Here is a 16,816-nt window from a genome sequence, read left to right on the forward strand (position 1 = left end):
CCAGGCGGCCACGCACCCATCGATCATGGCGGCTTTCGAAGGTATTATTTCCCTATTTATGGCGACACTACGCACTGACCATCACCCTTCACTACACCCATACAACACCATGAATCCCTAATATCAGTCCCAGATTGTTAGTCACTCTAGTTTACTATTTATGAAGATGACCGAGGTTGTGACCTGTCGGTGTTTTAATGCATTATATATTTTCGTATTATATTTATGTTATGTTATTTAGTGATTAATTTTGGATGTTCTACAGTTTAATGCATCTTGTATGTTTGTGTGTTGTGATGTACTGGTGAGGTCTGGTTTGTGTGGTGTGCCGGATGGTGGAAGGGTGTGGGCGGTGCCGGATGGTGGGCATGGGCGTGGGTAGTGCCGGATGGTGGGCATGGGCGTGGGTGGTGCTAGATGGTGGGTGGACAGGGGTGTTCTAGATGTTGATGTACACAGTGTATGTGGGTGGATGAGGTATAGCAGGTTGAGTTCTGGACTAACGTGGTGTAATATTCTGTCATCTGTTTTTGTTTGATAATGTTAAAAAGGCAATGCAAGAGAGCTTTAGCACTCTAGCTGGCATAAAAAAGAGTGCACCACAAGGAGTCAAAAATTTTCTTTGACAATTTTCTTCTCTGCACTTCTCATTACAGTCTACTCCCTTAGCCTTCTCTCCTGAGACCAGCAGACTGAAAACACCTGGTAGTGATCAGGGATAGGTTACGTTAGGTTTAGTTGGGAATGGATCAACGATTGTATTTTGATGCTTGAAATACAAAATCCACACTTGATCCCTATATTTAGGTAATTCCCCTAAGTATATATAGTTATAATGCTGCCCTTTTGTCATCACAACCTCCACCACAGCCATTGACCAGGAGGCACAGGACAATGGTGGTAGCTCACCAGGAATGTAGACTAGGGCCCGTTGACTAGCAGAGGCAAAGCAACACTTTTGAGCACCTTGTTACTTACCAAACATACCAGGGCTGGCAGCGACTCAGACAGACACAGAGAGAGGCAGGGTAACAACAGGAAGGACACAAGTTCTTAGTTTACTAAACAAGGAGGAACTTACAAAGTATGGCACATAGCTAATTTACAAACTCACAGCGGCAATGAGCACAGCAAGGCAGTATAAGTGTGGGATAGCGGTGACACCACATGTGGTGACATCAAGCATTTATTTTTGTAATGATTAAGAGTTCTGATTTCATGTTCTAAGCATCAAAATGTAACAATTGATGCATTCCCTGTGACTTAATGTCAAACTGTTGATGTTCTCTATACATACTGTTCAAAACCAGTCTAAAAAACAAAAACAAAAAAGTGCTGCCACTGTCAGGTAGATAGATCTAAACCTTTTGGTATTTTGGTAGTAGCTATTTGTATTTTTCTCCATTTTCATAAAGTACAGAAGAAAAAAATGTTCTTAATACTAATGTGTGAAAGGTGTGGAAGAGCTGTGCCACCTACCAGCAGTGATGCTGCATTGTACTAATGTGAAAGTATTGTATGAATTTAGTTCAGATTAATATAATTTGAGTAGCATCATACTGAATTCATGTAAAATGTTGATTAAGTAGTCTTTTTTCTGGAAGTAAAAGAATGTGTTGCGTAACATACAGCTTTTATATTTTATGATATATTAAGAATAATTATCCTATCAAAGCTTGAAAATTTATGCTTTTAAATCTCTTCTTTGTCTCAAATAAACCTGACCTCAATAGGAAATTACATGGCCCTTGGATTGCCAGAAGATCTCTGTCATGTTGTAATACCTGGTTACTTTTAACTATCAAATATGTATACACTTCTACAATAATTTGTGTGATTATAGGAGGCACAAAGTTCAGTAGTTCCAATGGTTTTAAATGTAACCATCACATCAAAATGTTTATGAAGAATATGATTTAAACCACAGATTCCATGATTAGTACAAACCATCAAATTATGAAGTCATATTTTTTGTGACCGTATATATCCGTACCCCATCTAACAGTCTGGGCTCTGCATACTAACAACTGCACACTAGTCTTGAAGATATTATAGGTCTGTTACTGAACAGCCGTGAACATTTCCTGGTGTGGGATTTCATCAAATACTTTGGTATTGTTATGCTGGGAGCTCTTACTTAGCATTTTGTCTTCTCTTTTCAGAGATGGGCGTCATGCCTGAAATAGCCAAGGCAGTTGAGGAGATGGACTGGACGTGAGTGTTTTGTGTGTGTGTAATTCACCTTGTAATTCACCTCGGTCGGCTGCTGGTCACCCAGCCAGTCTTCCCCATTAACGGAGCGAGCTCAGAGCTCATAGACCGATCTTTGGGTAGGACTGAGACCACATCACACACAACCCACACCGGGAAAGCGAGGCCACAACCCCTCGAGTTACATCCCGTACCTATTTACTGCTAGGTGAACAGGGGCCACACATTAAGAGGCTTGCCCATTTGCCTCGCCGCTTACCGGGACTCGAACCCAGGCCTCTCGATTGTGAGTCGAGCGTGCTAACCACTACACTACGCGGTGTGTGTGTGTGTGTGTGTGTATGTGTGTAGATATGTGTGTAATGAAATACTGAAAGCTGAAATCATTCTGAAGTTATGTAAATGGTGAATTTGAAATTAATCTAAAAGAAGACAGTCTTGTTAGTTATCAATAGAATATAAATAAACTTGCCAACATTACAAGTAGTATGTAATTACCTTGATAATTACTGAAACTTAGTTTGAGTGCCCCATTTATCTTTGAATGTACAGAGTAATGAATAAATTGAATTGAGCTGCTTCTAAATTGTCATGATCAGTAACTCTTCCAGGCCATTTTCCCTTTGCTTTTATGCCTAGTAAGCAAATCAGCAAATTTGATATTAATTATTATAAGTACTGCACTGAGAAAAAATTACGTACCTAGAGATGGTTTATAAAGGAGATGATAAGTATGAAAGAAAAATCAAGATATTAAGAAAAATTATGATGATTGAAGATGGGTGGTGCTGATGGTAGCAAGCTATGTTGGTGAATCTGCAGGTTGCCGACTGATGTTCAGAACGAGGCCATTCCACTCATCCTCGGTGGTGGTGATGTGTTGATGGCTGCCGAGACAGGGAGTGGCAAGACTGGTGCCTTTTGTCTGCCCATCCTGCAGATTGTGTGGGAGTCACTCAAGGACATCCAGCAGGGGAAGACATCCAAGGTCACCAAGGAAGTGTGTAAGTAAAAGCTGCATGGAAGTTGAAGTCACCAGCATATTTGTATTGAATGTAGGACTGTAATGGCTAGCAGTTGAAAGTGTTAACTCTGTAACTGATGGGACTTTTAGGAGAGAGGGATGAGGTAATGGCGTGTTTTATTGGTACGAGATGCAAGTCTGTTATTGTATTCATATTCATGTGTATGTTACATTTCAGAGGATCAACAGGAGGGTAGCTTTTAATTGTTGGATTTCTCAAAGGGTATAAAGAAAAGAAGAAAGAAAGTAGAACTTTATTCTGTTCTGTAGAGTTGAAGATGGTATATAGTACATTAAATATTATGGTAGTATGGTGATAAGTTACATTTCAGAAATTGCATTTTAGTATGTATTAATGCAATATGTATGTAGACTCTTAATGTGTATTTCAGTACTTTTTATGCAGAAGTCCATAGGTTGACCATTCAAAGTTGCAGGAAAAAGGTAAATTAATTCTGAGAGTAGAAAAAGAAAAAGAGAAAGAAACATGCAAGAAAGCCATAAGTCTAACAAATTTTCTCACATTCCCTGAAGCCCCACTGTGGCTGATGAGCTTCTTTGACCGTGACGCTGGGCTGGCCGTGACCCCTGACGGCCTGCGCTGCCAGTCCCGCGACCCCAAGGCGTGGCAGGGTGTCCGCTGCACTAAGGGCGTGACAGGCAAGGGCAAATACTTCTTTGAGGCGTTGGTGTCCGATGAGGGCCTGTGCAGGGTGGGCTGGTCCACTCCTCAGGTGAGTGTGTTGTGGCTACCTTAATTCTTGTTGAGGTTTTAATTTGTATCGTATTTTTTATTTACCTTTACTTTTTTTTTGCATAATTAATTTTTTGTTAGCATTGATATCATTGATAGACTTGGAGTTATTATTGATTAGCTTGTTTCTGTGTTTGTTTTAGCTGTGTTGGTATTCCATGTAAAGGAAACAGGTTAAAAGTTACAGAAGGGAAATGTAATATATTTTCTCCTTTCCTCCAAATATATGAAAAGTGTAGGATGATTACTTTAACCTTTGCTTGTGTGTGCGGATAATCTTCCTTTGTGTTTAATGTATGCTATGTACAGCTGAAGGTTTACCATGGTATTGCCTGATTTCAGACCTTAACATACGTATCCCATTGTTGATAAGAATTTCTTGTTCACATTCATAGACAGCATGTGTCATTGTGAACTTTTTACAATTTTAACTCTCAGAACTCAGAGCAATATTTCTTTGTACAAATGTGTGAAAAATCATTATATTAACTCTGTATATGAGAAGTTGCCATTATATATATGTTTCTCTTACTGTGGTGTGTATCATTCTTTTTCATGCCATGTCATCTTAATTGATATCAGCCATACTTTGTTCTTCCCAACACTAGTTACTTTCCCAAAATATGCAGGATTACTATTGAACCAAATTAGGTGAACTTTTACTTAACCACTTCAATACTGGGGCACATTTTTACCCTGGGATTTGTTAATGATTAGACCCCTTTATTGAGATCTGGAAGGCTCTGTGGAGGTCAGAAGATTAATGGCCATAATCTTCACTCTTTTAGTCCCCACATAAGTTTCTGAAGCTGTATAAAATCACCAGATAGTAAGTAGAATGAATATGGAAATGCACCATGGTACTAAAGGTGTTAAATGCTAGATTACCGTAAAACAGTGTTATGAGTTGTATATTTTGTGAAGTAAGGAACATGCAAGATTACCATAAAACTACAATTCCAGGCAGCCTTGGATCTTGGCACATGCAAGAATGGGTTTGGGTTTGGTGGCACTGGTAAGAAGTCCAATTGTAAGCAGTTTGATGAGTATGGAGAGTGTTTTGGTCTGAATGACACTCTTGGCTGCCACCTGGACCTGGACAGCATGGAGATGAGTTACAGCAAGAATGGTGTGGACTTGGGCAAGGCTTTCACTCTACGCAGCGAATTCAAGAATGCTGTGTTTCATCCTGCTGTTGTGCTCAAGGTGAGGACTGAAGGAGGTTACCAGCCAGTGTCCTGCCATCTCATTCCTTCTGTGTGTCCCTCTCTCTCTTCTGCTATCCATTGTGCTGGTCAGTTTTGTAGGAAGCTGTCTATGCACTACTTGTCTTGTGCTCTTCCACTCTTTTGACTTTAAGAATGCACTTATTATCATTTTTAGTACGTTATTTATCCACATGTATCTCAAGACTGATATATACTGTTCTCTAGAAATATGGTGTTATGCCAGAAAGTCCCACAAGGAATGAAGTTAATGTATTAATTGCTATCTATCCATCTGTCTATCTGTATGCCTGACTGTTGTATCCAGAAAATGGCTGGTTCTTGCTGTATACTAAAAGAGAATAAATCTGTGGTCTTGAAGAAGTCCTCCATTGCCACAGAGCTGACACATGGACAGAAACGAAGAATTTGAATGTTATTTATATGTAGAAGACATTTTGAAATTCAGGAAATATCTTTTTGGAAGGGTTAACATAACATAACATAACATAAATAATAGGATAACAAAGGGCCACCAGGGCCCATCTAGGTTATCCTGTATCAGTCGCACAGCGACCTCGTTATCAGTACTTAAAGATACACTTACAAGTACACAATACATTATATACTAATTCTAAATATTTGGCCCATTAACAGGGCTAAGTCCTGAAGCGAATTCCTCTACAATCTGTGATCCCCATACATGGGGATCATGTCTTGTTTAACTATAGTAAATTTCTTATAAAAACTATCATGCAGCACTATACATAATTATAAATCTAATAAATTTAAGTGCTTATCTAATCTGTTTTTAAACATCATCAAACTAGTGCTATTTACAACCCTCTCTGGCAATGCATTCCAGAAGTCTACCACCCTATGACTAAAGAAATATTTTCTTATATCTAACCTGCAGCCTTGCTTTCTAATCTTCCTGCCATGATTTCTAGTCCTATTTCCCTCCTCTAAGGTAAAGAAAGATCTCACATCTATGTAGTTTGTATCTGAGAACATTTTAAATAACTCTATCATATCCCTCTTATACATCTCCTCTCAAATGAAAACATGTTTAATTCCTTTAATCTATCTCTATACTCCAGGCGCTTTAATGCTGGTATCATCCTAGTTGCTCTTCTCTGAACTGCTTCTAACATTTTGATATCCTGCCTATAATGAGGTGACCAGGCCTGTATGCAATACTCTAAATGGGGCCTAACATAGGAATTATATAAGCTACGCACCACTTCCTTACTTTTATAACTAACATTTCTATTTATAAAACCCAGGATCCTATTTGCCCTATTTCTTGCTTCTAAACATTGCTTTGAAAATTTCATAGTCCTGTCTATCACTACTCCTAAGTCCTTTCCCTCCTCTACTGCCTCTAGCCAACATCCCTCCATCTCATAGCTAAAGTTTGTGTTGTCTTTACCTAAATGCATAACCTGACACTTTAGAATTAAACTCCATCTGCCACCTGTCTGCCCATGCCATCAGCCTGTCCAGGTCTCGTTGTATTTTGTAATTTGCAAACTTCCTATGGTTTTTCTTATAGCCAGCCAAGTGATTTTTCCTCAGATGAAACTGATTTATTGAAATTTTAGTTTTACAACCGATGAAATGGAAGTTTGGCCTGACATCCAATATTCAATAATTCATGATGATGTGCTAAAAATTTGTCAGCAGAAAGTGTTATTGCTTCAAAAAATTGATCCCCATACTCTTGAAACTAAGAGCATGTGTTAATTGATTGTTTTGATATTAGGATTTAAATAGCTCAAGGTTTACAATATATACTTTTTATTTCTGTTATGTAATTGATATACTCTTTAATATGGGAATTTGTGTACAGATTTTACCTAGATGTAATTTAGGTCACATTATGGTTGAGGTATCGCAATTAACATAACACCAATTCCCTTTCAGAATGCAGAGGTCACCTTCAACTTTGGGACAAAAGACTTCAAGTACCCCCCGAAGAACGGCTTCATGGCATTGTGTGAGGCCAGCAAGGAGTGCACCGTGCATGGGGGGATGAGGGGTTCGGGAGACAAGCCACAGAAGGTCCAGAACAATGCCCCTCAGGCCATCATCATTGAGGTAACACTGCTGAAGTCTGCTAAGTGAGTGAGTGAGTCTTGAAATATACACAGTGTTCTTTAATAGATAGATACAGTAGTCTTTTAATAGATTCCCAAGATACTATCCATCAGGCTTTTAACCTTGCTGTGAAGTTTGGACCGCCGTGGTACAGTGAAACCATGCATGCTTTGGTGTCCGAGAGGTCTCCAAGTGCACAGGTTCGAATCCTGTCCATGGTCTGAGTGTAGGTTGGGCTTTCTCACTCGGGGCAACGGTTTCCTAGCGGGTGGGCTTTAAGATATGAGGTACCACAAAAAGTATCCCCTTTAGCCCAGAAATTCCCGTGAAAAGCCCACATGGTATAAATAAAAAAAAAAAAAAAAAAGTTCCCATGGTGTTATGATGCAGACATTAAAGGCAGTCTTTATGTGGCCGTGTTGGTTGTTTATATGAGGTTCATTAGAATTGTTTGTGTTAAAAGGTCTTCTTTCCAGTTAGATGGTCCACTAAGGCAGTCTTTATGTGGCTGTGTTGGTTGTTTAGGTGAGGCTCATTAGAATTGTTTGTGTTAAAAGGTCTTCTTCCCAGTAAGATGGTTTCATAAAGCCCTATTTTCTTAGAGGATAGTCTTAATAGGTAGGTAAGTAATTATGATCATTGGTTTAAAGCTTTCTGGAGTAATTTTTATCACAGTAGATGATATTCACATTTTTATACAGTTTTATGTGAAGGGACACTAGCACTTATTCATAAAAAAAAGACAATATGAAATCATGGAAGAGGGGAAGCTGGCCAAGGGCAACAAGAAATATAACAAAAAAAAGGCCCTCTTGATTGCCAGTTCCCTAAAAGGTTAGTAGAAGTCTGGGACAAATGTCTTGAAATCTCCCTCTTAAAAGAAAGTCGTAGGAAGATGGAAATACAGAAGCAGGCAGGAAAGAAAAGAGAAAGGTATGAATGATTGAGAATACTGCTTAACTCTTGCATTAGAGAGTTGGACAGAATAGGGGTGAGAGGAAGAAAAAAGCCTTCTGCAGCAGTTTAGTAAGTTTAGTAATCTCCCCCCGCAGCCGTCCAGAGAACTTGCTGAGCAGACACTGAAGCAGGTGCAGCTGTTCCGCAAGCACCTGGAGAACCCCCTGGTGCGGGACCTGTTGGTGGTGGGCGGCATCCCCGTCAAGGACCAGATCGCCGCCCTCAACAAAGGAGTGGACATTGTTTGTGGCACGCCCGGCCGACTGGAGGAGCTCATCAACACTGGCCAGCTCTCCCTGCAGTCTTGTAAATTCTTTGTGTTGGATGAAGCTGATGGATTGCTTAAACAGGTAATTCAATGAGGAAATTTTGTACATGTATCTGTATTTTCTATCTTGAACATTTCCACCTTCCAGATTTTTCTATAAATAATCTACCCCATAATAGCTTAGGTTGAGTCAAGGAGTTTTCTTTAGCTTGGTAGAGATTTATGTTGTTATTCATTATTACTTTTTACTTCCTTAATCTCCTTCATGAACATTTTTTAACCTGTGATAGGGCTGGATAGATTGAAAGAAGGAGTGTTTTGGCCGTGAGTGAGATAGAAATAATATACCGTCATAATATGCTTAAGATTATTAACTTTATGCATTCTACACACTCCTTGAAATAACACTTCTGTCTAAACATCTACTCATAAAGTGTTATTTCAAGGAGTCTGGAATGCATATATGTAGAATTAATATTAAGCATACTATGACAGTAGATTATTTTTATGAAGGCAGGGCACGAGGAAGGGCACAGTAAACTGATGCAAACTATTCTATCTTGCAACACAGCAATGAGGTACTTCATAAATGTGTCTTTTTCTCCACACAGGGACATGAGAAGTTAATCAATAACATCTACAACTCCATCCCCAAGATCACATCAGATGGAAAGAGGCTGCAGATGGTGGTCTGTTCCGCCACCCTCCATTCATTTGAAGTGAAGCGCATGGCGGTGGGTTAATGTGCTGAGAACTGTTGTGTTATGATACTGGCTAGGTGTGGGATGAATGGATACACTGTACTTCATCCTACAGCAGTTGCATTGTGGACTGTACTTCAACCTCTTTATCCTACAGCAGCTTGCATTGTTCCACATCATAACACTTTACTGTGATCTATATAACACTGCACAATGCCTCAGATCACAGAAGTTTGCATTGCTTCCCTGCATGACAAAAACATACCCAGATTTATATAACACCACATGCTATCTTATGTCACCACAGTTGGAGTTACATCACAGCACAACATGAAATTTTACCATAATTCATACAACACTGCATTGTACAACAGACTACTACAGCTTGTGTTGCTCCTCTTCACTGCACAAAACATTACCCTGAATCAAATTACACCACACACCACACTACACCACAACAGTTTCCTCTTTCCTCTACCACACAACACCACACCTCATTACTGTACCCTTATTTGCTTTCTCACACCACTCCTCATAACTTTCTATTTTCTTTTCTTTTTTATGTATGAGGGGAAATCTGACCATGGGCAATAAAAATGATGAAACAAAAGGGCCCACTTAGATGCCTGTCTCGAGCAGGTCCGAGAGAGTTAGCCAAGATAATGTGACCACATCACACCACCTCACACCTTCTCTCATCACAGGAGCGACTGATGCACTTCCCCACCTGGGTTGATCTGAAGGGGGAGGACTCAGTGCCCGAGACAGTCCACCATGTTGTAGTGCGAGTGGACCCCAGGACAGACAACAGCTGGACCTCCCTGCGGCGCCATGTGCAGACTGACGGTGTACATGCCAAGGATGGTGTTCGGCCGGGCAACAACACGCCAGGTGAGTGTGTGTGTTTGTTGTGTTGGTGTTTGGGGATGATGGATGGAATTAGGTAGCTTTTCTCTTACAAGGACTGCCATGTGTAGACCAGACAGCCTCTTGCAGATTTCCTCTTTTCTTGTGTTCTTATTTTCTTATGTTTGGTGTTTGTTTTTATGTAAGGGGAATATAAACCCCCAAAAAAAAGACCCACTTAGTTGTCAGTTCCCTTGCAGATCTGAGAGAGTTAGCCAAAAAAGAGGGATAAATGTTTTCAAACCTTGCTCTTAAATGAAGTCAAGTCTTTACCATAATTCATACAACACTTACGTTGCTTCTGGAAATGTGATTCTTTTTTGTTTTCCTTTGTTTTGTGTGTTCTTGATTGCAGTTTTGGTGAGTTAAGCTTGTGTTTTGCCTTTTGGTCCTACTTTATATCTTGTGTTAGTGTTTGTGTGTGTTTCTACCTGATTGTGTTCTTATTGGATTGAATAAAGTTTATGTCCTGTCTCTTAACTTCTTCAGTACTAAGATGCTTTTCCATATTCATTCTGGTTACAATCTGGCAGTTTTATACAGCTTCAAAAACTTATGTGGGAATCAAAATAGGAAGGACTCTGGCTATTAATCTCTTGACCTCCATAGACTCTTCCTAATATAAATAAAATTGTCTAATCACATACAAAACTTAAAAATGCATCTCGGTATTGAAGGGGTAAATTCTGCCTGACGTTTTCCTTGTTACTCTGATCTTTTTCTTTGGCACATGTGATTTCAGTAATTTAGATCTTAATACTTTACCTAAAAATACAAATTACAGATTTCCATAGCTAAGATCTTTAAATATACTCTAAAGAAAGTGACGTGTCTTAATTTATAGTGACTTAAGAAGATTGTATAGGCCTGATGTTTATTGAAATAGTCTGTGACAAGGTTGTAGTTTCCTTTAAAGAAGAGTAGGAGTGATCTTGTTTAGGGCTTTCTAAAGTAATGTGGTGCTATAAAGGAGTCTCTCTCTCTCTCTCTCTCTCTCTCTCTCTCTCTCTCTCTCTCTCTCTCTCTCTCTCTCTCTCTCTCTCTCTCTCTCTCTCTCTCTCTCTCTCTCTCTCTCTCTCTCTCTCTCTCTCTCTCTCTCTCTCTCTCTCATTATGTTATAGGGGAAAACTGTCTTTTGCTATTCACTTTCTTTGCAACCCCACTTCCATATCCATACCATTTAATTGTCTCTCCTTGTTCTCTCTTTAATAGTTCCATTCCAGACTACTACAAAGTATTAATCTTTTTATTGTACGTCATCAATAGCTTTACTCCAGACCCCTTTTTTAGAATATTCATCTTTGTGTGTACTTTATCATGTCCTGTCTTTTCCAGAGACGCTGAGTGAGGCAGTGAAGATGCTAAAGGGAGAGCTGTGTGTGAAGGCAATTGACATACACAACATGGACAAGGCTCTCGTTTTCTGCCGCACCAAGCTAGACTGTGATAACATGGAGCGCTACTTCAACCAGATCGGTGAGTTGCCTGGGAAGGAGGGTAAGAGTGAGAGTACTGGCTTTGTGGTCCAGGGATATTGTTAATGTGTGTCTCTGGTCTTAAGCTTTTGACTGCTATTTGGTACATCTTTCTTTAATGACTGATCATTCTGAGGTATCTTTATTTGTTCAGTAGTCACCTCTCATTTTAAGCTAACTAAAAATTGCAAATTCATGCTTTTTATCTCCTTTTTCCTTGTAAATGCTTATAACAATTTCGTGTATTACGTCTGGTATTGGTAATTGTTTCGTATTGTAGTGAAAGGGTTAAGCTGTGTATGTTTCTATAGCTTATCAGATACTAATAGAATTGTGGTGACATACATTTTAACTTATGTTGTATCAGGGAATTTTTTTTTTTTTGCCATAAGGTGAAATTGTGAGATTAAGGTTGCTATTCAATATATATGGTTTTCCATATGTAGGCCCAGAAATTACAATATGAAGGCCACACATCTTGCATCTTCTCTTGTTTTCTCGTGTTCTTATTTTATTTGAAACACTTATTTGTATGTGTGTGGTTAAATTGTACAGGTAGAACTATGCAATGTACATTATTATAGTGGCTTGATTCTGATGCCTTGGTGCAGGTGGTGGTGCCCACAACCGAGGCAACCCTTACTCCTGTGTGTGTCTGCACGGCGACCGCAAGCCAGGCGAGCGGAAGGCCAACCTGCAGTCATTTAAGGATGGCAATGTCAAGTTCCTCATTTGTACTGACGTTGCCGCTCGAGGAATTGGTAACTTTCCACTGTGTTTATTGTCATTGTCTGCCTTGCAACAAGAATTCAGGCTCAGTATTATTAATTTTTCTACCCTTGGTCATGTAGTAGGTTTCATAGATTTTGCATTTTTCACTGTAGATGTCATGGTTCATAAATGAGCTGGATAGATAGATATTTAGATCTAGTCTTCAATTCTACCTCTTATAAAATAACATAACCATTCCCACAAAGATGAGCTCTGTCTCTTTAATATTTGACAAATCCACCTCCCTGAAGAGGATTTCATTATTGTATCACTAGAAAAGCAAAATGATGCATATTACTGTTAGCTTCTGTCTTTTATTGTAAAATGAGATCACTTGTTTTTTTTCAATGTTGTGATTGGTGTTTGTGTTTGCAAAATTGTTAATTTTCGAATTTGAATCTATTTTCTTTCTTGTATTACTATGAAGTAATGGAAGTGTTATAATTGTTGTTTTGTGTTTTAGATGTATCAGGGCTTCCTTTCATCATTAATGTGACTCTGCCGGACGAGAAGAGCAATTATGTTCACCGCATTGGGCGTGTGGGCCGAGCTGAGAGGATGGGGCTGGCCATCTCCCTGGTGTCGGCCGTCCCAGAGAAGGTGAGGCCACATGCTGAACTGCTCATTGATTTCTGGTGTAGAGAGGGAAGGATTATTTGATATGGCTGTAATCAGAAATATCTTTAGATGGTCAAGACATTTCTATAGCACACCAAATGGATCCTGTGACTTAACTAGTGCATTGTAGAGAAGGTCACTATTACATGGTAGTTAGCCAGTCATAGCAGCATCTCACCTACTTAATGACAATATTTGCATTTCCAAAATATAACAAGAAATCAGTGAACTAACGTTTAGAACCTTTCCTTATGTGTGTCCAGTAAATCCTTTAAAGTCATTTTGGAGAGGGATTTGCAGTGCTAGTTATAAAGCACTAAACAAAGTCAAAGTGAGTTAAGGAAGAGATTTGCTGTGTATTGTTCAGAAGCATCAGACCAACACCTGTATTCAGAAACACTTTGCCGTCTCACCATCACTACTTTCCAAAGGCTCTAGTTGAAGATACTCATATTTCAAAGGACATCTTCATGGTTTTTGTGATGGATTAGCAAGATTTCTAGTTTATTTTAATGAGTAACCATCTTGAAAACCCGGCAAGTCTTTTTAGTCTTGGAAAATTGTTGTGTTAAGAGAGCAGGTTGTTTCTGAATATGGGCGCAAGTCACTTCTATGATTTTACCCTCAGGTGTGGTATCACGGGGAGTGGTGCCCAAGCCGAGGCCGTAACTGCTACAATACTCGCCTCACCACTGAGCGAGGCTGCTGCACCTGGTACAACGAGCCCCAGGTGGGTGGTGTGTGCTGGTGATTTGAAGGTCATGTTTAGTTGTGTTGGCTTCCTTGTGAACTGTATGTTTTCTAGTGTTTCTGGCTGTCATGTTGAAAAGTACTTCTTGTTATTGATTTGAAGTTTGTGTTTAGTAGTGTTGGCTTCCTTGTGAATTGTACGTTTTTTATTGTTTCTGATTGTCATGTTCAGTAAGTACTTTTCTTGTTATTTTCCTTATTCAGTGTGTCCTTTCTCTGTGTTTTGTTTGTCATGTCATAGTTTTATTATTTTCTTTATAAATTGTGTCGTTTTATTGTGTTTATGTAGTGTATGTTATGTTGTCTTACTGTGTATTGTATTTATTTTTCAGTATTTTTAGTGTTCTTTGTGTTGAATAAGATAGTAAGTTTTCATCCATACAGAAATAACATAAATAGCATAGTGTACAGTTTTACTTTCTCTTTGAACTTTTTATATTGTCTTTTAAGTTCTGTGTTTTCATGTGTTTCTGTGTGGCTGTAGATGGTTTCTTTCAAGCTGACCCTTTTATGATTTCCTCCACACACCATCAGGTCTTCTTTGGTCTTTCTGCACATCTCTTTCCAACAATCTAAAACTCCAATATTCTTCTCAGTGTATGGTTCGTTTCTGCTTCAAGTGTTGCATGTAGATATTGATAGAGTGCTTTTGCTTCCTCTCCCTGCAGTACCTTACCTTACCAAAGTGCCATGCCCCTGCAGACATTAGTAACCAAGGATTGCTACACCCCTTTATCTTTTGTCATTTGTAATATACATGCAGCTAGTCTTTCACCTCTTACTGTTCTTCCTATTCAATGCATTTCTTCCTTTGTCTTGCAGTACTTGGCAGATATCGAGGAGCACCTTGGTGTGACAATCCAGCAAGTAGACAAGGACATGAAGGTGCCTGTGGATGAGTTTGACGGCAAGGTGGTGTATGGAGAGAAGAAAGGACATACAGGTGAGTGGCTGCTGGATCAGGGTTTTTTTATCATTTTTATATTTATTTATTTTGTTATTTGAAGGGCACTGGCTAAAGCAATGAAAGGGAGGAGAAAAAAGGGCCCACTGAGGTGTCAAACCTTAAAGAAAATTCAGTGAATATCCAAAAGTGGAGGATAAGTGGTAGTGGTGCAGGTTATCATAAGCATTGTCATCATTGTAGCCATTATTAGCTGGGATGGTTCCACTGTACAACAAGTCTTCTCCAGTGTTGTCCAGTCATCTTTACCAGCTTCTTATCTCTTCCAAAGCAGCCAAGTTTATCTTAACTTATCTCTTATCCAGCTCTTTGTTTACATTGTTTTTTTGCCTATTCTAATTGCTGCACTTTTTTTTTTTTTTATCTTTGTCTCTCTTTTTCAGGCTGTCCGAATATAGGTTCTCATGATCCATAACTTGTCATCTGTTTGCTTTATATTCTTTTACAGTATCCAAAGTTCTCATATTAATTTAAAACTGCACCCATTGTTAATTTGGATAAGTTTTGGTTAATTTGGGATAATAAATAATTCATGATAATGCATATTTTCAGATTTTTCCCTGTGCCTTTTAGTAAAATGTTGTAATAAGATGATTAAGACAGCAGATGCATTTCAGGGATGACCTTCTAACGTCCTGGTTTTACTTTGTTTCCAGGCTCCAATTACCAGACTCATGTGGAGCAGCTGGCACCTGCTGTTAGTGAGTTGGCCAAACTAGAGAAGGAAACTCAAAACGTTTATCTTAAGCGTCAGTACGGCAAAGTCTACCCTTGGACACGGTAAATGGACTAGTGCATAGGAAGGAATTGTTTCATAGTCATCATTCATGCAGCTGATGAGAAACACTATTAAAAGTTATAATCAAGGAAGTTAGCTAGCCAGAACCTTACTCTCAAATCCTTGAGCGCCTTTTATGACCAACTGTTAACTTGCCCTCTTGGAAGCTATTGAAGTTTTTGAGTGTGTTTTTGTGATTCCAGTCAGTCTATTAAGGAGTTTCTATCATCAAGAGGAAAAACATTCATGAAAATTCACAGTTCTGATTAGAGGTGTAAGCTAAGCATGGTACTTCATATGTCAGGACTTTGTGTTAACAGGGAAGTTAGCCACCAGTATCCTAGTTGTGTGAAAGGCCTTCCAGTCCTTTCATGGTAGCTAATCATAAAGATGACATTTAGTGTTGGCAGTTGTGCTCATAGTTACCATAGACAGATTCTGACATATATGGAGGTGTGGTATTTCTCATGATAATAGAAACTTGTCTTATTAGATGTAAAAGTTGGTTGTGATCAGTGACAGAAGCTTGTGGTCATTGAGAAGTTGGTCGTAATCAATAATAGAGGATTGTTTTTGTAAATGGTACAAGCTTGCTTTATGATTTATACCAACTTGTATTGATGAATGATGCAAATTCTTCATAAATAGGAATTGGTTTTGATAAATAATGCAGACTTAATCAATAAATACAAGTTTGTTTTCACTGACAGCTCAAACTCTCTACAGGTTTCATAAGGTCTGAGTAGCAGCAGCTAAAAATCTTACTCACATTTGAACACACACACACACACACACACACTCACACTTCACATGTCATACATTCAGTATATGATTCCTCACATATTCCTTGTGTATACAGTGATTGCCAAAGTCAGAATGCCAAAAGTTTGTTCAATGCCATACACATCCATCATTAGTCCTCAAATGTTTGCAGTGTTGAGTGTACATCATGTTTTCCATCTGTATACCAGACTGAAGATAATGTTACTATTTTTGTGTCATGTGTCGCTCAAATTATTTATTATCAAAAATGCTTCTGAACCGGTGCAGTTAATCCCAGGCAGCCTTGCATGAATCAGAAATTGTTACTTTTAAGCCCCTGAACAATGCATTAAAGCAAAACCAATGGCATCTTGTGTTTTTCTGGTCATTCACGGCTCTGCATTTATTTAGCTGGTAGTTGTTCAATTCCCTTTTAAACCATAGTAATTCATTAAAACAACTATATCAAATTACATGTATAAAATCTAGCTTTGGAGTTAAACATATTTAGATTATAGTGTAACATGTATTTCAACAGGCAATAGAAAATAGAAAATAAGGCTGCAGGTATT

General features: G+C 38.8%; 1 protein-coding gene across 1 annotated transcript in view; it reads left to right on the forward strand.

Moving 5' to 3' along the window:
- The window catches only part of LOC123512279 (ATP-dependent RNA helicase Ddx1-like), a 16,677-nt gene extending 64 nt beyond the window's left edge, over positions 1-16,613 (forward strand). Inside the window, exons 1-15 of the mRNA XM_045268566.1 lie at positions 1-41; positions 2,163-2,214; positions 3,034-3,215; positions 3,770-3,969; positions 4,953-5,195; positions 7,121-7,294; positions 8,347-8,601; positions 9,131-9,253; positions 9,925-10,111; positions 11,462-11,602; positions 12,213-12,362; positions 12,836-12,972; positions 13,619-13,720; positions 14,563-14,683; positions 15,361-16,613. The exon at positions 1-41 is cut by the window's left edge and continues 64 nt beyond it. Of these exons, the coding sequence (XP_045124501.1) occupies positions 26-41; positions 2,163-2,214; positions 3,034-3,215; positions 3,770-3,969; positions 4,953-5,195; positions 7,121-7,294; positions 8,347-8,601; positions 9,131-9,253; positions 9,925-10,111; positions 11,462-11,602; positions 12,213-12,362; positions 12,836-12,972; positions 13,619-13,720; positions 14,563-14,683; positions 15,361-15,488 (2,211 nt within the window). The 5' untranslated portion in view covers positions 1-25 and the 3' untranslated portion in view covers positions 15,489-16,613. The remainder of the gene's footprint in view (positions 42-2,162; positions 2,215-3,033; positions 3,216-3,769; positions 3,970-4,952; positions 5,196-7,120; positions 7,295-8,346; positions 8,602-9,130; positions 9,254-9,924; positions 10,112-11,461; positions 11,603-12,212; positions 12,363-12,835; positions 12,973-13,618; positions 13,721-14,562; positions 14,684-15,360) is intronic.
- The last annotated feature ends 203 nt before the right edge of the window (positions 16,614-16,816 follow it).

The sequence above is a fragment of the Portunus trituberculatus genome, chromosome 33 (genome assembly GCF_017591435.1).
Source record: "Portunus trituberculatus isolate SZX2019 chromosome 33, ASM1759143v1, whole genome shotgun sequence".
NCBI classification, from domain to species: domain Eukaryota; kingdom Metazoa; phylum Arthropoda; class Malacostraca; order Decapoda; family Portunidae; genus Portunus; species Portunus trituberculatus.